The 22,681-nt window shown below is 35.0% G+C and overlaps 2 protein-coding genes across 4 annotated transcripts; both read right to left on the bottom strand.

The window, feature by feature from the left end:
• Positions 1-24: 24 nt before the first annotated feature.
• On the bottom strand, positions 25-12,992 carry LOC109158224 (Fanconi anemia group D2 protein homolog). 3 transcript variants are annotated; one of them, XM_019306110.1, is made up of 31 exons: positions 12,546-12,992; positions 11,374-11,824; positions 11,014-11,268; positions 10,690-10,902; positions 10,463-10,594; positions 10,197-10,326; positions 10,074-10,120; positions 9,879-9,977; positions 9,690-9,797; positions 8,332-8,474; positions 8,150-8,244; positions 7,971-8,049; positions 7,808-7,859; positions 7,652-7,732; positions 6,568-6,663; positions 6,380-6,483; positions 4,388-4,856; positions 3,894-3,929; positions 3,492-3,696; positions 3,284-3,417; positions 2,887-3,067; positions 2,557-2,789; positions 2,374-2,469; positions 2,027-2,119; positions 1,915-1,947; positions 1,687-1,821; positions 1,544-1,604; positions 1,415-1,470; positions 1,269-1,325; positions 1,043-1,163; positions 25-349 (listed from the first exon to the last, which is right to left on the bottom strand). In XM_019306110.1, exons 1-31 carry the CDS (start codon positions 12,902-12,904, stop codon positions 195-197), a joined length of 4,509 nt encoding a protein of 1,502 aa, XP_019161655.1. In that variant the 5' UTR covers positions 12,905-12,992; the 3' UTR covers positions 25-194. The 3 variants fall into 3 exon arrangements, with proteins under 3 accessions (XP_019161655.1, XP_019161656.1, XP_019161654.1); XM_019306111.1 differs by having other exon boundaries at positions 8,332-8,471; positions 10,690-10,905; XM_019306109.1 differs by having other exon boundaries at positions 10,690-10,905.
• A 3,038-nt stretch (positions 12,993-16,030) lies between these two features.
• Positions 16,031-20,058, bottom strand: LOC109158225 (cytochrome P450 CYP82D47-like). Its single transcript, XM_019306112.1, has 4 exons — positions 19,690-20,058; positions 17,071-17,735; positions 16,211-16,838; positions 16,031-16,108 (listed from the first exon to the last, which is right to left on the bottom strand). Exons 1-3 carry the CDS (start codon positions 20,024-20,026, stop codon positions 16,230-16,232), a joined length of 1,611 nt encoding a protein of 536 aa, XP_019161657.1. The 5' UTR covers positions 20,027-20,058; the 3' UTR covers positions 16,031-16,108; positions 16,211-16,229.
• Between the last annotated feature and the right edge of the window lie 2,623 nt (positions 20,059-22,681).

Below are 22,681 nucleotides of genomic sequence, written 5' to 3' on the forward strand. Positions count from 1 at the left end.
ACATTATTCTTTATTTTACCCTTGCATCTATTGACAGAAATGTAAAAAACGCAAAGACAGGGTAGATAGCCAGATATGAGATATATACAACTAATTACCCCCGTCAGTCGTCACCTCATGCTTCATAAAAGAACTGTGTATCTAATCTTTAGTATCCACACTGACACTGTACTCTAAAATAGTCTGATACTCATTCATTCTTCATTACCACCATCCACTGCTTGATCCTCCTCTGTATTTTCAGCTGCTTCTGGATCATCTTCCTTGTCATCCACATCCTCCTCCTCCTCCTCTTTGTACGCTTGGGAGCTCACTATATCTCCCACCAAGTTTTTATGCTTTAAATTTCCTGCCATCACACACACTACAATCATGAATTTGCACCTTTGGGACTAGAAAATTTCTACTTCTTTTTTCAGAAATATATTCTACTGTTCACTCATGTTTTGTAAACAATGATCTGCACACTTTTTTGTTCCCAATTTTCCAAATTTCTGCTTTCCATTAATAAACAGACATTTTAAGACCACCAAAGAATTTGAAAAAATTGTAATTTATGCTCCTCCGTTCAATTATCAATGCTGAATTATTAATGGTGTAAATGTTGCCCTTCAATTTTCAAAACGGTACATATATTGTTTCTCTCGTATTGTACGGGAGGAAAATTGGGAGGCAACATTTACACTAGGCGTAAATTACCATTTTCCCATTTTTTTTAAAGCACAGGATCCTCAACAAAAGGCATCTCTCAACACGGCTAAGTTTGTTCTCACACTAAACATGGTCTCTAAGAGTAGCATAAGTATAGATCACAACTCTTAAATCAACCAAGACCAACAGTAAAGTTTAAATCACATATATAATACATACTTTTGAACTGCTTAGAGAATTTTAAATCAGATTAATCAATATCTTGAATTATGCAATAGTAAAGCACAGAATTAAAAAAAATAAAAAAATAAAAAAATAAAAAAAAAAAAAGAATGCATACACTAAAACAATCTCATTCAATAGTATATAACCCACTGTGAAGGGAACTTACCCATCCAAAAAGTGCATCCGCTTGATGTAGAATGAAGGAGAGCCTTGACATGAAAGAGGAAGCGCTCCATAGATCTCTTTGTAGATGGAATTTTGCTGGTTATAGTAGTTTGCTTCAAGCCCTGCACCCAAATCAAGATTCTAGTATAAGCAGCAAAAGTTTTGAGAGACATCATAATTATTTATTGTCAGCATAAATATTTTCGATTTGGAGATGCAATGTGAACCTTTGCTTCAGAACATATTGCCTGTATGGTTCTTGTTGCCTTCTGAAGTTCTAGAACCTAATAAGTTTTCGAAAAGCAACCAAATCAATTCTTTCAACTAATAAGAGTAAGCAATCCCATTTAATAGATTAATTAACAAATCTCACCAGGTTGACTATTTGCTCTCCATGCAATTGAAATTGAGCCTGCAAAAACCCAAAAACTTTGGGGAAGGGGGCATTTGAATTTCAGTTACCTGCCTTCATAATTAAGTTATAGAACTGCATAACAAGTACCTCTGAGGAAAGAATCAACAAACTTCCCGCTGAACTTGACAGCCATTGCACGAACAGCGACCTGTTTCACCACTACTAATTAGTTTAAGCTTTGGTTTACACCTGCATAAAAACGTAAATGACTGGCTAGAGAAGGATAGTACCTTATCATGAGTTTTGCACATGCTAACTAAAGATACCACAACGTTAACAGATTGTTCCAGTCTGTTCAGTAGGCAATCCACACCTTCCACATTGTCACGAGCTTTGGATTTCTCCAACTGACAAACTTCCTTAACCTAAACAAGGTAAGGACCAAATTCAATTTCACTGATAAAGAATACTTACTCAATTTAACTGCTCCATAAAATAAATACAAATTTAGTACTCACTAATTTATTAAGCGTTGCAACATTCTGTTCATGCTGTAACATTAAAACACTTTGAGTCAATCTATCTGATACAACTGTATGAATACAAAAGCATAAAACTAAGGCTTCTCACCATCACCCGATACCAAGCAATGAATGTTGCAGGACAGAGACTTGGAAAGCTACATTTATCTTCTACTTGACTTGTCTTTGACTTTGAAGTCGCCTAAGAAAAAAGAAAAATACCATGAACTAGAAGATTGTATCCAGGTAATCAGAAATTTGACAGCACATCTAACAAAATAAAGTTCCAGTGCCTTCACAGTCATCAATCTAACTATTCAAAAAGTTATGATATCGGTAATGCCTAGTGTGAATTTTAAGACTTACGAGTTCAATAACAGCAAAAAGAAATTACAAATTCAACTTATAAATATTTTATTAACCAGTAACCAACAAGACTGCTTATAGTTAATGAACCTGGGGCAATATAGAGCAAGCAAGCTCATTCAAAGAAGCAGAGGTGGACTGGCAATTTTCCAAGTAAATGCGAAGAATCTTTTGGACCAATTCACGCTGCAAATCACAAGGAAATAGTCACAGCCTGTCCCATGAAGTACAAATTGTCTCCTACAATTGCAAGCAAAAGATAGATAGACTTACTCTGATTTTCGAATCCTCTTCAACATTTTCACTATCATACTTTTGTGTCAATAGTGTTTTAGCAGAAGTTCCAAGCTTTTCACATAAAAAGGAAAATAGCTCCTTGATAAATCCTTTCTGAATAATATTTCCAGTTTCAACTGAATCTTTATCTACAATCTTTCGGATTGACAATATAACTGCTTCTAAAGTCAGCACTACCTCTGAAGATAGTGTAAAAGAAATTGTACTTGCTGCCAGAAAAATAGAGATGCAGTAAAATTCCATATATACTAAAAAGAAAATCAACAAAAATATGAAAGTATTAAGGAGAGTAAGTCAGCTGCATACCTATGCTAAATAATTCTTCAAGGTAATAATATGCACCCGAATATAAATAATCTATGTTCCCAGGAGAAGGAATATGGCGCATGCCTAGAAAGAAGGAATCTGGAATTTTGGTTGGCTGGAAAGCCTCTAGAAGATCGGTTAGGACTGCTGTTTCCCTCTGAATCTCCGGAATGTTAACCATCTGCAGTACCCAAAGAAAATGGGATAAAGATTAAAGATTAACAAAGAGGAAAGATATATAAACTTCCACACTCAAAACATATATTCATTTTCCATCATACTGTGCACTCTTCTCCCTTCAATCCACCCAAACTTGGACAGACGAGGGAAAGTCTCAAGAAAAATTTACCTTCACAAAGCAAGTGTTATCGTGAAGAGTATCAAAAGCAGATTTTACCTTTGAAAAACAGCAGAGTGTCTCCTTTAAGACAGAGTAAGAAACTTTAGATGTGGAACAAAGAATGCCTGTTATATCTGGGTTCCCAGCTGCAGCAGATTGAACTTCCCAATGATCTTGACATATTTCAGTATCTACAGGAAGTTGGTGTAAGATGTTGGAAATTTCAAGACATCTCAAGGAAATAACACAGTTCAGGTTGCCATACCTTCTCTAAGAATGTGAAGCACATGATCAAGATTTTTTTTAAGAGAAGGAAACAGCAAGCGAACATGATTTAAGAAGTCCATTACATTCATACAACCAAGACTGGGTGGCAGATTTGCACGTTTGGCCAGTATTTGTTTCTGTTGTGGACTACAATAATCCAGCTTTTGGCTAAGATCACGTAGGAGATAAAGATGAAGCGGTAACTAGAGCCATCAAAGAAGAAGAGTTAAATATATAAAAAGATATAATTCAAGTAGACATGTAAATACCAAAGTGTCCCGTCTAAGGAGGCAGGTTCATCTATTGCCTCCTAAATACTCCCTAGCCCAGGGAAACGAAAGGCATTCAATTATAATATGAAGTATGAACAGAACAAATCTAAACAGAAAACACATATCACCTCAGCAGCTGGATCTCGGCAGCAAGAGTCTTGATTCTGCATTTGAAAACCTTTGGTCAAAAACACTTCTATATTTGGTAATATGGTACTCGCATAAAAAACATGGTAAAGAGGCACTGATATCCAGCTAAATGTTGTAGAGCGAATGTTCGATAAAATGGCTATCAATGGACTCCCCCTCAATTAGAGATTTAGTGAAATAAAAATAGTATTTAGCCTCTGGTGTATTCAAAAGATATGTTAAATCCTTTAAGAAGTATACAAAAAAACTAAATGTCACATAAACTAGAGGAAACAGAATATCAAAGAAGCTTTATCTTCTGAAGTACTGATAATAAAAAAAACATACAAAGACCAAGTCTAGTAAGAGGAATGTTCTTTAGATACACTCTGAGAAGTGGTAATTATACTCTGATGTGGTCACACCCCAAATCATGTTTGGTTTAGCAAAACAGGTATAAGCTAGGAATAGATTAGTAGACAAATGAAGTTACCTTTGATAATGCAAAGATGGGAAAACACTCCAGCAGAAGAGGTCTGAATTTGTGTCTCTGAGGTTCTAGAAACTTTGCAGCAGAAGAAATTTCCACATTAAGCGGGGAAATGAGGTTATTTTGATGATTCCCTGATGACTCTGGTATGCTTCCCTTTGAACACATTCCAGATAAATCCTCAGTTAGCACTTCTGGGCTTGGCATAACACCTGCTTTTCTCAGAACATCTGTGATAGTTTGCTGCCTCAGCTTTCCCTCCTCTTTTGAGCTTGCTGATAGTGCTGGGTTCTTTTTCTTTTTCTTTCTAGTACTCTCTGATGAACTTATATCTCGTTTAGTAAGCTCATTGCTTCTCTCATGTTCCCTAGTTTGATTAAGCAGGTTTTGTGATGGAGGCTCCAGAGGGCAGAGTTCCGGCAGAGATAAAGGGTATTGTCTGAGACAATTATTTAGCATGCTCTCCAAGAATCTGCAGTTTGAAAACTTATGAATCTTTAAGGAAACCTGTAGTCAGGGCTTAATAATTTATTTTGCTAATATAACATCATAAAAGAATACATAAAATCAAGTAGATGATTTATAAAGATCACGCATTAGTTTGTAAATTTAATGCACAAGCAATCTTTCTTGAAAAATGTTACAAATATAGAAACCCTGGAGGTTTACCCTATGCTTTTTCTTCCTCATACTTAAAATCTATCTCCAGTAAATAGTACAAAATTTTGGACCAGGGCAGTTAACTACCTACTGACACCCAAACTTAAAAACAAATTAATTGTAGGACACAAATGTTGTCCAATAATCTGTTGCTGAAAAGAGATGTTAAAACAGCAAGATTGTTTATTGTCCTTACCATGTGTCCTCTATTTGAGATGAACTAATGAGACATGTGCGATTGATTGTTGCAGTTATGTAAAATTTGAGTGTCAATAGATAATCGATTGTGCTATTATTGTGAATTGAGGCAAGGTTTAAGGTAATAACCCTATATATATATATATATATATATATATATATATATATATATGTGTGTGTGTGTGTGTGTGTGTGTGTATGTATATATAATAAAAAAAATAATCTGTTTTGCTTCATGAATAATTGGGCAATGAAATGAGAAGAAATGCAAACAGGAAAGCAGGAGCAAGGGGAAAATTGTTTGAACTATGGACTAGACACAGAAGTTGAGCCATATTTATTAATCAATAGTGTGGACCAAGTTTATTTCTCACAAGCCTCAAGGGTCTTGGCAATATTATCCACTTAAGTAAACATGCCTTTCTATAATTAGTAATGTAAAGATGGATATACTGATGTGCAATATTGATGTTAGATTTTTCTTTTCAAACTGTTCACATTTGTCATTGATGGATTTTAAAGATGTAATTTCATATTATGCTCTGGACATAATGAGTATTAAACATTGCTGAAACTAATAAAACCTTTATCACTTACAGTAAGTAGATACTAGATAGCCTATTATGTTAACTGCAGAAAATGAAAAGAAACTGAATAGAAGACTATATATACATCAATCCTTGAGAAAATTGTTATAGTATATATACAATCAAGAATGCCTACTACTAAAATATAAGCATCACCTACGGAGAGACAAAGTTAGCTGGGTATTCTTCACATGTTAATAACATTAACAAAAACATAACCTTGCACGAAATTATCTTGACATTTCTATACATACTTGATTACAGCTTGAAAGATGTGTTGGTCAAGATACAAATTAATATCTGAATAATGATGAAGAAAACCCCAGCTAATCAAATAACATGAGATAGTATACTAAAAAATACATAGTAAATAAATAAATAACATTAGATAGGTAAGAGATACAGGTTGCAATAACCAAACCTTTATTACTCAAATTCCTAAAGACTAACTTGTCCAAAATAACAAATGATTTCAGATGCATCCAAAAAGAAAAATCCTAGAGAAGGGGATCTTTTTAGTATTGTTGTAGGTAACATTATGAGAGCTTACATGAGGTTCCTCAACCGCTTGAATAGTTTAAGAGCTATCTCCTCCTTTGTTCCTTGGCTTACATAGTCACATTTGTTGGTAACTTGAGAGCAGAAGGCATTGAGCTAGATGGCATTGAACAAAAGTCTAATTGTAACAAGGAATTTCTACACCAATCCATGAATTAAACTATAACTTGGAATACCTACCAGTTCACGGATCCAATTAGCAGCATAATACAATGAAAGAATAATAATTTGCTTTTGGTTCCCGTTCAAAGATTGCCAAACAGATATAGAAAAGAGCTGAAAAAAATGTATATGACAAAGTCAGCTGACAGTTCTTTGTTTTGATGGGACAGTAGATAACAATAGTGAAAAGTTACAAGAGTGAGGAACCCCAGAGCCCCAAATCAGATAACTGGGGAAAACAAAAACAAAAACAAATAAAAAGGTAGTAGTAGTAGTAGTAGTAGTAGACTAGTAGTAATAGTAGCAGTATGATAGAGAAATGACAAATTACAAAGGTTTTCAATCATGCCAAAACCACCATTCTCCGGTTTTCTGGTTAGAATCTAAGCATCAGATCAAGAGTTTCTGCCTTTGAAGAATCAGAATAATCTGCCAGATGTGAAATAATTTAAGTGGAATGAGTCCACTACCCATTTCTATCTCTAAAGTTCTACCAATTTTCCTAAGCTTTTCAGCCAACTCTGGTCAAAGGGAAACAAATGAACTAAACAGTTAATGCTTAATAAACAGAACTAATACCTCAAAACTAGGCCTCAAATAATAAAATAAAATGAAATGAATTAAAAGGAGAACAAATAATCAGTAACTTTCATTAAGTCTGACTGACTGTTATTTATTCTGTACCTCCTACCCACTAGAAAGCAAAGAAAAATACACAACAGTTTCTGGCTTTTTTTCATAATGACCTCCCAATAGTTAATGCTTAATGAACTGGACCAATACCTCCAAACTAGATCTATCTTCTCCACACAGCCTAACTATTTAAAAAATCAAATGAGCTGTTTGGAATTTAGTTCTTCCTCAAACGTCATTATCCAGTAACTTTAATTAAATAAAATTCTCTGATTAAACTATTATCTCTTCTTCAAACATCATTACCTTTTAAATATACATTAATAAATTAATCTGATAGCACCATTAGCTGTAGATAGAATTGAAAATCAGTGGCAAGAAATTTACTGTCACAAAATTATTATTTTCATCAAGGTGAAAGTGTTTGAGAAAGATAAAATCAAAATAAAATGCTACAGAATTAATTCACCTTAGAGGAAGGGAGGTGTAAAGGGCAGCCAAGAAGTGCATCAATGCCTAAGAGTGATCCTTGATTTGTCAATTTCTCAATCTGGGAAAAGAATTGAGAGCATAAGTAAGACATTAGTCCATAGGTTAAGGCATGTTATGTCCAAAGAACACATACTGTAGAAAGCAAACTGATTTTTGCAGGTAGTATTTCCAATGATGGAGCAGACCTGAAAGAACAAATGTATCATGAGCAGTTTGTAGAAACATGAATTAGAAATTTGAGATGCAACATGATATATCGAGCTTGAAAGCAATCAGAGGATAGTCTACAAAATTACCGCAATGAAGAGGAAACAAGTGGCAATAAGTTCACACATATAGGAGATATATCTCCATCTAGGTTCATCCACAATTGTCCTGCATTTTTAGCAGGAGTAAATATTTCGATCACATATTTTAATAAATTTGAACAAAATATTGCAAATTGAAATAATATAAATACTCTAGTAGTGCTCACCTTCCAAACCACAATATACATCTTTAACTGGCAGCTGCCCACCATCAAGATCTGACAAATATTTTGATTCAAAGTCTCCTATATGTTTGCTGATCCTGTAGATAACACAAGCTTAGCTTTATAGGCTACGTTTTTACCTTTAAAGAGAGAGAGAGAGAGGGAAAAAAACATGTCCTACCCACCATTCTGTGATGGATGGATGAAGACTCCGGTTTTTCAATGTCACAACCAATTCATCATAAAACATAATTAGTGGCAATGTCATTTGTTTGCAAGATTCCAAAGATGTTTTCAAAAGCTCCAAAGCCTCCTCAACATTTGACTTCTAAAAGAAATTAAGAGGCCAGTAAAAAATGGTCCCATTGAATCTCAAAATAATTAGCCATGATAATGTGAAAAGCAATGAACTCAATGCAGGTAAAAGGTGACATCTTACAAGAAATAGGAATCTATGCTAAGGAAATATGAATTTCATTGCAAAACAAGATCCCTTATCACCACATACAGATATTGCTTTATTAATCATTATAGATCTGAGTTACAGATATCATTCCCAGCAATCATATAATTGAAGACTAAAATTGAATAGAAGGAAACCAAATGATCTTTAACACTGACAAAAGTTGCTCCTCTTACAAAATACCACCTGATTTAACTTACTCAAAACACCTAGAAAATTAACTGAAAATGCATGCCTTCTTTAAGTTCTGATAGAGTGATAGCTTTAGCAGATAAACTTTGGACTGCTTGAAAGAATACAAATACCCAAGTTTATTGAACTGAACAAAGTGAATTGTGTGACCAAGCAAATGACAAGGAACAAATTAATAAATGAACAGTAATTTGCTAAACATAAACGCATCTAGGCAGCCAAAATAGAGTTGATGTTTTGACCAGAATACATACTAAGATATACTATTGAGTATGTGCCCTCATCAGAGTTATGGCTCACCCATTGATGAAAAGGTTATGGCCCAAGCACTAGAAACAACCTCTTTGAAAACAAAGGCATGCATATGCCTCCCTTCCCCACACCCAGCATGACGTGAGAACCTACCTTTTTAAGGAAGAAGCAAATTTCCAGGAAGGAAGCATCACCCAATGAACCTTGGGTAGAGATATGGCTTTTTCCATTTATAGAATTTCCCCATGCAGTAAGATTGAGCAAAACACTTTTACAAATTGCATGGCAAGAATTATACTATTATAGACAGCAATCATCAAATTTCTGATGCATAGAAAGCATCAGGTAATACAAGGAGGAAGTTAGCAATATATGAACAATAATAATGCACACACAACATATGCAAGGTTTAGTTTTTAACTTTTTACTTTTCCAATGAGCAATTTAGAAATTCAAATCACTACTTAGATAGTAAGATTCCGTAAATGTAATTGTAATATTGTATACATCAGGAAAGCCTGAAGTACACTAGAAGTCTCTTTCAATGCCAAAAAGTGGTTGAAACTAAAGCTACAATTAGGGTGGGGAAAAAAGTAAAACTGCAATATGATTGTGCATGAATATTAAACAAATTACCTGAGATGAAGACTGGGAGGAGTTAATCACTTCAGCTCCAAAGTAATAAACTATCTTAACTGTCCCAATTAGGCCCATCTTTTTATACTTAAGATCAGGATTACTCAACTGTCAAGATATTTGAAGCGAATAAGTCACAATGCAAGGAGGTGCATGAAAATGGAAGCCTGGGTTATACTTTCCACTCACCTGCTTCCTAACAATCATCAGAAGTTCATTAGAAATAGAAGATCTGGACCCTGCATTAGATCTTGCTGAAAGAGCAAGAACGCTGAAAGCTTCATACACCTAAGCAAGAAAAGCATTACCATAATAACAATCCATATAAATTGGTTAGTTTACATGGCCAACAAAAACATAAAAATTAAAAATTGCAATAGCAACCTGGTGCAAGTTTTCAAAACTAAATCCTTCCAAATAATCCAAGATACCTGAAATAAAAAAGAAAACCCTTAGCAATAAAGCATATTGAACACTTCACAGGAAATATTGGATCAGTAAGCTTACCCATTATGTGAGACGAAAGAGGAATCAACTCAAGGGAGTACTTGGAGGCAAGGAGTACCATGGCTTGCAAACCAGATCTCACTTCATGATTAATCCCAGAGCCCACGTGAGTGATTAATGCTCCTAAAAGCTTCATAGTAAAAACAATTTAGTAGGACTAGAAGTGCAGTGCACAAGATGTTCTTTTTCATTCATTACGAGAACTAAGTGAAAAAATAATAATACACACACACACATTAAATCTGTGTGGTTTTACAAGAACTTACTTCCTGTCTTGAAAAGCTATCAGCAAACTCTTCAAATAAGCATTTATACATATGAATGCCAAACTCTTGTGCCTTTTGTTCTTTGCATGCCAATAAGTACCCAGAAATAGAGATAAATGTGGGAAGATAATCCTAATTTATCACAAGAATGAAATCTGTATCACATAAAAGCAATACATATTTAATAATCAATTGTTTTGACATGGAATTGAACTTTTCAGTCAAACCTGTGCAATAGCCTTATTCCCATTTACACATTGATCAAATAATGCTTCATCAATATAACCTTCGACAATTTTCTTCTTCAGTAACTTCTCAATGCTCTTTTGCAAGGACTCACCATTCTTGTATATTAGTACAAGTAGCCATATATCAATAGTCTTATGATCCCGAGCTTTCTCAAGGCTTTTCAGTTCTTTTAGTACTTCCTCGCAAATTATCTGCTAATTGCATGCCATATACAAAAGATTGTAATTTGTAAAAATGAAATGTCCAAAGACTAATTAGCAGGATGGAAATGATTAAATCAGTACAGAAAACTGTGAACTGACTTTATTAAATTGAAGACTTGACCTCAAGGCATCAAGAACTGAAGCCTCCCCATCTTTTACAATTGACTTCCCTTTCATTTTACCCTGCTGTGTTGCATGATAACTAAATCCTCCAACAAATTTTAACTGTTCCCGGATATGTGATATTATCCGACGGGTATTTGATATTGTGGCAGAGAGCAATAAGAATCTGAGTAGGTATGGCATATGCTCCATATCAGCTGTTCGAATGCAAGATAATCCTATTGTAACAACCTTCATTTGATTTTGGAGGAAAAAAAAATTGGTAAAACAGCTAATATGACCACAAGTCTACAAATTAGTGCAGAAACTGGTGCTTGTATGTTTATAAGAAAGAACCTGTTCTTTCGAAGTCTCGTCCAAATGGAGATTAGAGAAACAATCAAGCACAGGAATAATAACAGAGGGATCCTCTTCGAGCATGTGCTGGAGTGAATCTACCACAACTTTGTTGTTCTGATCCCCAATAATCTCAGGCAAAGATCCAATCATTTCCCTCTTCAAGTGAAGGGGGCAAATTGACAATACTTGTAACAACCGATCAATAAATGCCTCAGAATCCACAAGGAAGTCAAGCCACCGAAACTGGTTCAGTATTAGCCTGGCAATATCGTCCTCAAATCGGGGAGAGGGCAATGTCCCACTAGGGTCCATATCAAAGTATTCTGGAAGCTTCTCAAGCAACATGTTTTGAATGTCTGACTGAATAGAAGGAACAAGTAACAGTACTCTAACCACGCTTTCACTTCTCACCGAAACCAAACCATCACGATTTGAATGTGATAACATGCTGTTATTAAATTTTTGCATCAGTCCAAAACATGGCCAGAGAATTTCCTCAAACCTTTATTTTACTTGTTTTTTAAATAATCAAGCATAAACCAAAAAAAAAAAAAAAAAAAAAAAAAAAAAAAAAAAAACAAGTATCAAATGAATGTATGTGGATAACATTCCTATGCTGAAATTTCAAGTTTTACGGAACTGCTGACTCTCTTGGGCATTGTAATCCATTCTGATTCATTTCTCTGTTAGCAAAAGAGAAAACTATTTCTATTACACCATATTACACTTAAACTTGCAACATAAGCAATGTCATTTAACATCTAAGAACATGCCCATGAAAATGGCGGAAAGGAAGGTAAATTTGAAGTGATTGCCAGAGCAGTTTACGAGCTTCTGAAAGATTTTCCTATGATGGTGCTACATCCCAAAACGACTAACCTATTTCTACAGAATCTCCGCAGAATAGGCTTCGGAAGAATTGCCCAAAAACATAAAAATAAATAAACAATAAAACAAAAGAGAATACTGAATGTATAAATTACTTTGACATTTAACCAATAGGAGGTAACTCAATATCATACTCCCTCTAGTTTTAAACTTAATATTATGAAAATTTAAATTGTAAATAAAATGGAGGGAGCAGTAATTAACTTCAACTCTCTTTTTTTGGTCCTACAGATGATATTTATTTCCTTTTATGTTGTTAATTGGAAGGATGAAAAACTGACCGGCGAAGGTTGTTGGGGGAGTTGATATAAGAACAGAGGCCATGAAGGAACTCAGAACGCAACGTGGAGTCGGATGAGAAGAGATGGTGGAGGCGGTGGCGGAGCTTGGGGAGGTCGGACGGGAGGCACGGAGGACCAGTAGGGTTGATCAGCGTGCAACCGGCATCAGCTAAAACTGCAACCATTTTATCGACAGGGGTTGTGCTTTGAGATTGGTGCGGCGGCGCTGACTGCGAAACGGCGGCGGCTGCGGTGGTTTTGGGGATTTTGGGAGGGTGAGCAAAGGGAGGAACGAAGGCATTGTTGGGTTTGGAGGGGCGTTTACGGGACGAGAGCTGATTGCTTTCACGGAGAACCATTTGCGGAAACGAAGAAGAATTGGGGAAAGGGTTTTTCAGCTTCTTCGTTTTTCTTCTAATCTTCTGGGCTGGGAAGAGAGAATGAAGAGAGGCGCCAAATTTTGTAAGTTTTGAAAATCGAGGAGAGGGGATCACGGATGTGCTTTTACATTTTCAGCCCTACTAAATACTACGGAGTACATACGTACGCTGTATGCATACTCACATTTTTGCTCTTAATTACCAAAATAGTCCATCAACTATGTCAATTTCACTAATTTAGTCCATGTCTTTTAAAACTATCTAATTAAATTCTTCGACTATCAAATCTTTAACCATTTTCATCCTCGGGTGTTACCGGACGTCAAACCTCTTGTGAACATAAGGACAACGAGATCATTATATTATTACTTATTCCTTCTTTTTTTTTTACAAAATAATTATTTTATGAACCTCCTCTAATACCCTTCTTCCTTGTCATCGTTGTTGCCGCTTCCCCTATGAATGATGTCGGTTGTGGTACTCTGCAAGAGCTAGCGGCAATCTGCAGAGTGCTAAAGTCCAATGACTACAATTTCTTCTACAATGTCATCGCTACTTTTACTTTCAAGTCAACTTGCTTCCACCGTCAATGCCATTATTAACTCAATTAAGTTCCTCCATAATAACTGTCGACGCCACTTTCATTCTCTATGACCCCCGATGCCATGGATTGGGTCGCCTCTCTCAATTACTACATTGTCCCTACCCACGTTCTCGCCATCTCCAACCTAAAAATTGTATCCTCCCCGTTCTAGAAATCCTCTTCCCTCACTACAACAATTTAGTCTACAGAGTTTACATGGCCTTTATAGTGTCAATGGCATGACGCTCTTTGATCCAAAAATGTTTCTCAAGTTGAGCATCTCTATTCATGGGCTCGATAGAATTCTTTTGAAAGGTTATAGCTTGTTGTACAAGGAGTGCATCATAAAAAACCAAATATAATTTTTTTCATCATCAAATGAAGTTAACGCTAATCAAAATTGCCTAAACTTGTCAACACCAACACTTAACACTATGCCTACAATACCACCACTTTCTCTTATAACTCTCCTCTAACCCGCCTCCCTCTTTTCCCCCCTTCAAATCTCCATTTCCACTCTGTCCCCCAACCCCAATAATCCTACAACAAAGGAGGCAGATGTGTAGTTGCCTTTTCAAAAGGAAGGGGGTGATTGCCACTATGGCTCTCACCCTCTTTATTGTTGTCACATGGCAACAAAGGCAATTGACCAGGCCACTGTGTCCTTTTTTAAAATCTTGTTTAGCTGTTTTGGCCATGTCAACAATACAACATAAATATCCATTTAAGTAGTTATTTAAAGTGGTTGTTGTGTGGTATAATTTTCAATTAGATCCACTTTTGAACGGAATCAGGTTAAAATAGATTCAAATTCTCCTATGTGAAACGTTTAATTTGATAAATTATACACACAAAATTAATAATGAGTGAATGAGAAATTGATTCTTAAAGTATACCAACTTGAATATAAAAAAATAGAGTTAGAAAAGCTTTGAAGGAGTCTTAATCCCACATTAAAAAATGGATGTGGGCTATCATCATTATATATACAATTTCTTTATTTTGAATTGTATACTATAAACTAGCATTTTGTACGCGCGATGTGTGCAAACCAATGCCCAATATTAAAATATTGTTAAGTAACAAAATTAGTTAAAATTATGTTTCTCAATTCCTTAAAGTATGATACTTTTGAATTATCATATATTTGAATAATACAGTGATCGAAACAAAAACAAAAAAAATTATATTTTTATATAATAATAATTTACAAATAATACTAAGCTAACACCTACATATATGATATATTGATATGTATACACAAATAATATACATACATACATATTATATATATATATATATATATATATATATATATATATATATATATATAGAGAGAGAGAGAGAGAGAGAGAGAGAGAGTTAGGATCATATGAGAACATGTGCTTAGGTGAGAACACATCATGTGCATCCATCTAATATTTTTTAATGGTCTAGATTATATTAAGTGTGTGCGAATGCGCATTAAATGTGTGCAAACACACTAAATCGCGTTTGCACACATTTAATGCACGTTTGCACACACTTAATCTAATCTAGACCATTAAAAAATATTAGATGGATGTACATGATGTGTTCTCACGTTCTCACTTAAGCAATGTTCTCACTGGAACTCTACCCTCTATATATATATATATATATATATAATTTAACATTCATATAAATATTTAATTAAAATATAATTTATAATTAAATTAATTGTTATATGATAATTTTAATAAAATGATAATTAAAAATAGGAAATAGATATGATAGATGTAGGTGTATGGTAAGATTGATGGACATATTAAATATTAACGGTGTTATAACGGTGTAAGGGTGATTTTGTCAAATACAAATGAAATATACAACAATTAAAGTAAAATGTATATATTTATTAGCATATAAAAAAAGGGACAAAAATCACATAACTTGTATTGACACATATTATGTTTTTAGATATTTGCAACTACCTCTAATTACCCCACCATTTACCAAACAGGGCCAATATTATCTCTTAGCTAATTTACGTTTTTACAATCAGCTAATGTTAACAACTACCTCTAATTACCCCACCATTTACCAAACAGGGCCAATATTATCTCTTAGCTAATTTACGTTTTTACAATCAGCTAATGTTAACAACTACCTCTAATTACCCCACCATTTACCAAACAGGGCCAATATTATCTCTTGTCTTGAATTGCAAAATAAGCCTGAAAATGGTTAGTTTACTAGTTATTTTTTGTATATAAAACTTGCATCCAACTTAACCCACAACGGGTTTAGATTTTTAAAACCCACCAAAAAAACATGATTTACATGGTGTGTATTTGGGTGAATATCCGACGGGCGAATTAAAATTGCATCCCTAGTTCCAATCTATCTTAATCTGCTGGCTTTTAGTCTTGATTATACTCCTAAATCCATGCTCACATAAACTCAAGTTTATATTGTATCCCTATTCACTCGTTATTTCTATTAACCCCCTAAAATACAACTGAGGAAGAGGTTCAGATTATACTAACATACACAATCCATACTAAGCAATTAAGCACTCAAGAAGATTAATGCTAATAATTAACTTCACAACAAACTTACAGAGCACAAACTATTTACTTTAGGCAGCATAATACCAATCATCTTCCTCCCAAATACTCTGTCGAGGCGGAGTGTGGGGGACCCTTGGGTTTGGGATTCTTATTTGGCGAGTCCTACATGATGTATTTTGTGATATTGTCCCTAGAGAACATAGTGTAGGCGAGGGGTAACAAGCACCTCCAGTGGATTTGCTCTAGGCAGAGTGATCCCAAGGCCTTCTGTCATGTCCAATGCCGCATTTGAAACCGTACTAAAATTGAAACCTTGAAGTAATCTAGCAAGCGTAAGATGTGTAACTCGCATAGCATATAACATTCCAGGACAGGATCGTCGCCCAGAACCAAACGGGATGAATTGAAATTGGCGATTTGCAGCCACGTCCGCCTCCAAGAATCTCTCGGGTAGGAACTTCTCGGGCTGGGACCAAATCTCGGGGTCTCGGTGCAGCCTCCATACGTTCACATACAACTGAGTGCCCTTTGGAATATGATAACCGCCCACAGTACAATCTTCCATGGCTTCGTGTGGTACTAGGAAAGGCAATGGTGGATGCAACCGCAATGTTTCTTTGACGACAGCTTGTAGGTATACTAGATTTTCAATGTCGGAATCTTCAACAAGCCTTTCTGTTCCAACTTTGGTGTCTATCTCTTCTTGAGCTAGCTTCATAACATGTCTATTGTTCAACATCTCAGATAACACCCATATCAAATGAACGGCAATGGTGTCAACACCATCCAAAAGCATACTCTGCATGCAAAATCAAACAACTGATTGAGTTAGCTGGTTTGACCAGCTAATAACAGTTAGATGTAAAAAGTGTTTGGTAAAATTAACTGTTAACTGATAACTTATTACATATATAATGACCTTTACCTAATTATTGGATAGGTCAAAACACTAAAATGACTGATCAGCTAAAATTTTGGCTGTTCAGCCATTTACCAAACACCCCAATAGAAAACTCAATAATCTAACATACCCGGATTGTTGCCTTGATAATGGTGTCACGTGTAAAGCTAATGCCATCCATAAATTTGTCGTCGATCACAGAAATCATGACATCGATAATATCCCGAGCTTCATCCCCGGCAGATAATGACTGCGGGTTTTTCTTCTCGATCTTCTTGTTGACATGTTCATTGACCCAATCTTGAAAAATGGCATCCTTTGCTTTAGCAACCCTCTTCATGGACTTAATATGACCTTCAATATCCAACCATCTAAACAACCAGGATGGAGATAGTGCATCTCCGGATACAATTTGGCCTGCAAGAAACATGTTTTCTTTGAATATTTGTTTCAAAGCTCGAGCCTCTTGGTCTTCAACCCCATCATCTCCCCTGTACTCGTATCTCCTCCCAGCAACTATCTTCACAATCATATTTAAGGTCAATTGCTCGAACCATCGGCTCATGTCTACCTTAGCGGCTGTCGGAGAATCAACGTTGTTGTTGCTATCATCAGTGGCGATTGAAGTGTACAATTCTTTGATGTTAGCCTGCAGCTCAGAGATCCAAATATGTTTCAGCTGGTCAAGCCTTTTGTTAGACAGTAATTCCACCACCGACAACTTCCGCATTTTCCGCCAATATGGACCGTACGTTGCCCATGTAAACACTGCGAAGTTGTACGCAAGATATTTACCTGCAGCAACAATATACATGACAACACCGTAAAGAAGGTAAGATTTATATGGTTGGTAATAATGTTACTACTGGTGTTATAAGATTACCAAAGTGGACCAAACAAATGTAAGATTTATATGATTCAGCTATACGGGAGTTATAAATTAAGACCCGCTTTTAACACCATCAAAGTGGATCAAACAAGCGGGCTCCTGCTCTCTTGATTGCCACCAATACTACGGGTACTGTGTGAAATAATGTGGATCGAACAAGCTCTGGTACCATGTTTGGATGCCACCAATACCATGGGTAGACAATAGACGGGTGAACACAAAGTGCACCGGACAAACTCTAATACCATGCTATAAACTAAGATTGAACGACCAAGGTTACTAAAATAGGCTATAATACAAATTGGCCAAACTACAATTAAATCCAATTAATTAGCTAGTCTAACCCATGACTTTATAAACCTAAGTTAATTCCATTTCTTGTCCTTTGATTTACAAGTGATAATTCACTTAGCTTTTTAGTTTTTTTTTTTTTTTCTTGCAGAACGTCCTCCTTTAGTTCTAGCATTATTGTGTGGTATGACCATTTTTTGTCTTCTATCAACAGAATTGTTTAAATTTCGTAAAGTACAATGACATTTAGGTCTTCAATTATGATTTTTTTCATACAAATAAAAACAAAAACATAGCATATCAAATCGCTTTGTATAAAAAAGATCAAAGTGTTGACATTTCAATGATGTTGTTGACAGAATACAAAAAATGATTATACCACAATAATACTAGAACCAAAGGAGAGTGTTCTGGAAAAAAAAATTATAAAAGGACTGTCACATATAAATTTAAGACCAAAAATAGAATTAGCTATATTTTCATGTGGATTTTTAATGGTAAGATTTAGGGATGGCAACGGGGCGGGGAGAATACTCCCCGTCCCCGGTGGGGATTTGAAAAAATTTCCCGTCCATGTCCCCGTCCCCATGAGAAATTTGGCGGGGACGGAGAATCCCCATCCCTAGTCAACCTATAGTCAAAGTGTCAAATTAGTATAACTTTTAAAATAAAAAAGAAAAAAAATTGAAATAATATATAATATATACACCATATCAGTATGTAAGAATATGATTTATGCTTAATTCAATATTCAATACACAGTACACAATATATGATATTATGATTTATGCTTATTCCTCTCAAAGTGAGGGGCTCCTTGTGCGCAGTAAGCAAATGTCTAGCCTCTGTGGTTTATGTTCAATTGAGTTATCATGATTTACATCCTCTCAAATGCTCTATCAGGTCAGGGTGTGAGGAGCCCTTAGAGTCGGGGTTCAACCTTTTGGAAGAATGATTTATGCTTATTGTTTAAATGCAAAATTTAAATATGAGTATGAGTGTATCAGTTACTTGTGCGACAGGCAGAAATATATATATATATATATATATATATATATATATATATATATATATATATATATATATATATATTATTCGGGGACGGGCGGGGCGGGACGGGGCCATTCCGTCCCTGTTCTCGTCCCCGTCCCTGATTCCCGAATTTTGTCCTGTCTCTGACGGGGACGGAGATCCTCGACGGGTACGAGGCACATTGTCATCCCTAGTAAGATTTATATGATTTCGCAATGTTACTAGGGGGGCTAAATTAGATAACACCTATCTAGAGATACAAACAACACCTCTAGATATTTTCAAAAAAAAAAACAAAAAAGAGAACAACATGTACAAATATGAGTATATGACCCACACCGCTTTGCTCATATTTATTATATGAGATGAGAGATACTCAACAATAAAGGAGAAAATCTTGATAGTTGATGCTGTTTGGCACATCTGATTTGGTGGAATTGGCAATAATCTCTTCAGCTTAACAATTAAATGATTAAATTATCTAAATAAAGAGCAGAGAGGAACAGAATGGAATTGAAGGTAGCTAGCCTAGCCTACCTGCACATAAATCTGGGCGGGCGGCAAAGATTTTGTCGTTGGTGGCGAAGCAATCCCTGACGGCTTCCCAACTACTAACCACCACAGCTCGAGGAATCCCGAGGCGGACGGTGAATATGGGCCCATATTTATCGGCGAACGCGCCCCAAGTCCGAACCAGAGGAACCGGCGCCTGGAGTTGGTGGAGGTGGCCGATGAAGGGCCACCCACCAGCCGCCTCCGGAGGTAATGTTCCACCGCCGCTGGTGGTGGTGTTCCTTCTTCGCCATGACACAACGTAGAGCAACGCTAAAAGTAGAAGGCCGACAACCACTGTGAAATGAGTCATAAGTTGCATGTCTTTTTTTAGTGTATGAATAATTCACTCCATATGATATATATATATATATATAGAGTTAATTTCAGCAATGGTCCCCCGATTATATTGATTTTCCAAAATTAGTCATTGACTTTTAATTTGGACACTTTAGGTTCCTTGACTTTCAATTTCTTTTCAATTGAGGTCCTTTCGTCAGAATACGGTTAATTAAATTTTAAATGAAGGGGTAAACTCATCATTTCACCTGCCTATGTATTATTCTTAGTATTTCCCCATTGTAGCGATATACATGAAGATAATCTTAGTCGGAACCCTAAAATGTTCCTCGTCGTTCCCCATTTGCTGACTACTCGTGTGCGCGTTCCTCTATTATTGAGATGTTTACAAGGTATAACAGCGAAATACGAAGGGAGAAATACGAAGAATAATACATAGGCAAGTGAAAGAACGAGTTTACCCCTTCATTTAAAGTCTAATGAACCGTATTTTAACGAAAGGACCTCAATTGGAAAGAAATTGAAAGCCAAGGGACCTAAAGTGTCCAAATTAAAAGTCGGAGATTAATTTTGAAAAATCACTATAGTCGGAGGACCATTGTTGCAAATTAGCTATATATATATATATATATATATATATATATATATGGATACTCCACTGATCTCATTGTAAATTCGTCATGATCAAATCTATACAATTGTACAACTTTTTCCTATAAATAGTAGAATTTCTAAATTCCTTCCAATTATGAAAGTAAAAAATTAAATATTATGAAAATATCTGATTCTGTATGTAAAAATTATTGAATAAAAAAAAAAAAAGCCATCATTTTAGTAATTAAACTTGCAAATTAAATGTCATCACAATTTTGTACGATTATTGTGATTCTACTTTCCAAGTAACAAATATTTAGGATTCTTATACCGATTATACTTTCCAAATTCCAAGTAACAAATACTTAGGATTTTTATACCAATGTTCTAAGAGATCATTTGTGTATCTCGATCTTATTCTCCATTTTGATGTGTAAATTCTCATCTTTCTACTTTACTTCTGGTTTCGCATGGGAAACATAAAGAGAATATATAGCAAAATTCATCTTAAATAACAATAATTGATACGATTGAAAATAAGGTAGAAAGAGAGAAATTTACACGAATAATTTCATGATATCAGATCAAATTAGTATAAAAATTCTAATAAAATTTGATAGACCTAATGACACGTTATTTCAAAGAAGTTCTAAAACCGAATTCGGCCCGCTACAGAGAACCATGTGTAAGTCATAACATCAGTAAGTTTTGATCAAATACGAACAATCAAAAGATTAAAATCATATTTCCTCGGCCCCTACAAAATAATATTTTCAAATTTTCTGGATGTACCATTATGTCTTACCATTTCTTTAAGTTTCACACATTTTCGCTCATCCATGCTCATTGCGAATATATGCAAATGTGTTCACAACTCAGTTAGTACTTAGGTGATAAATTATAGATAAAGATGAAGGCCTGATACCTAATAATTAATGAGTTTTATATATATATATATATATATATATATATATATATATATATATATATATATATATATATATATATATATATATATATATATATATATATATACTAAGCACTTATCCTCTTACCTAAGATGCTACGATATTCCTAATAGGGGGATTTTGGATAATTTTTGCAGCTTTTACATCTATGTGGAAGAGAGAGAAACTTGGTTCCTCATGCAAGATTTGGTTTATTGTGGGACCCACTGTCCCACCGAAAAAAAATAAAAATAAAAAAAAAACAAGTCTTTCTCATTAGTTGCGCGTAGATGTCAGTGCACCACAAGTTAAATGCTTTTGTTCTAATAAATTCCTTAGTATTGTTACAACATTTTCATAAATATGTTGCACGACCAAACGTCCAATAATTTGAACTATGAATTTATATGAACAAATACAACATTAATAATTGTAGAATCTTTTGAACTTATTGTTTGACATACAATCCAAATTGAGATGTATGACGACAATAATTAAATTCATAATCTGAAACCACGTGCATTACACGCGCCTGTTGGGCGTGTGCATTTCACACGCCTGTTGGGCGTGTCATTACCCGTGCTTGCTGGGCGCGTTATATCTGTTAATCTTTTTTTTTTCTCCATTCCCTTCTCTCTCTCATGTTTTTTTAATTATCATTTTTGCAAAAACTAACTAAAATCTCCATCTATTGAAAATGCTCTAATGCTATATGTGTGAGCAGAGCAATTATTGTATATTTGTTCTTGTTCACTTTACAGTTGTGTGAAGAATTAGGAAATTATGCCCTTAGGGTTGGGGTTCAGCCTTTTGGAAGAAGAATTATGAAATTATTATTAAAAAAAAAAAGTGACATCAGCTCTCAATATTTTCGTAGAAGACGATTCACAATTTCTATGATGCGGCGGCATTTGTGCCAAACAAGACATCCCAGCTGATAATTGATAAGAACCTAACCTTTGTGCGTTTTCTTGGGGTTAACTAGTACGTAATGTTTGGTTTGGTTGATGGAATACATTGAGAATTAAATGTTATTTAGTGGAATAGATCTATTTTATTGTATGGTTCAATTTTTATAGTAAGGAATAAAATTCCGCTGAATGACTATTCTTTTGCAATGAAAATAATAATTCCAA

Source organism: Ipomoea nil, unplaced genomic scaffold (assembly GCF_001879475.1).
Source record: "Ipomoea nil cultivar Tokyo-kokei standard unplaced genomic scaffold, Asagao_1.1 scaffold2805, whole genome shotgun sequence".
NCBI lineage: Eukaryota > Viridiplantae > Streptophyta > Magnoliopsida > Solanales > Convolvulaceae > Ipomoea > Ipomoea nil.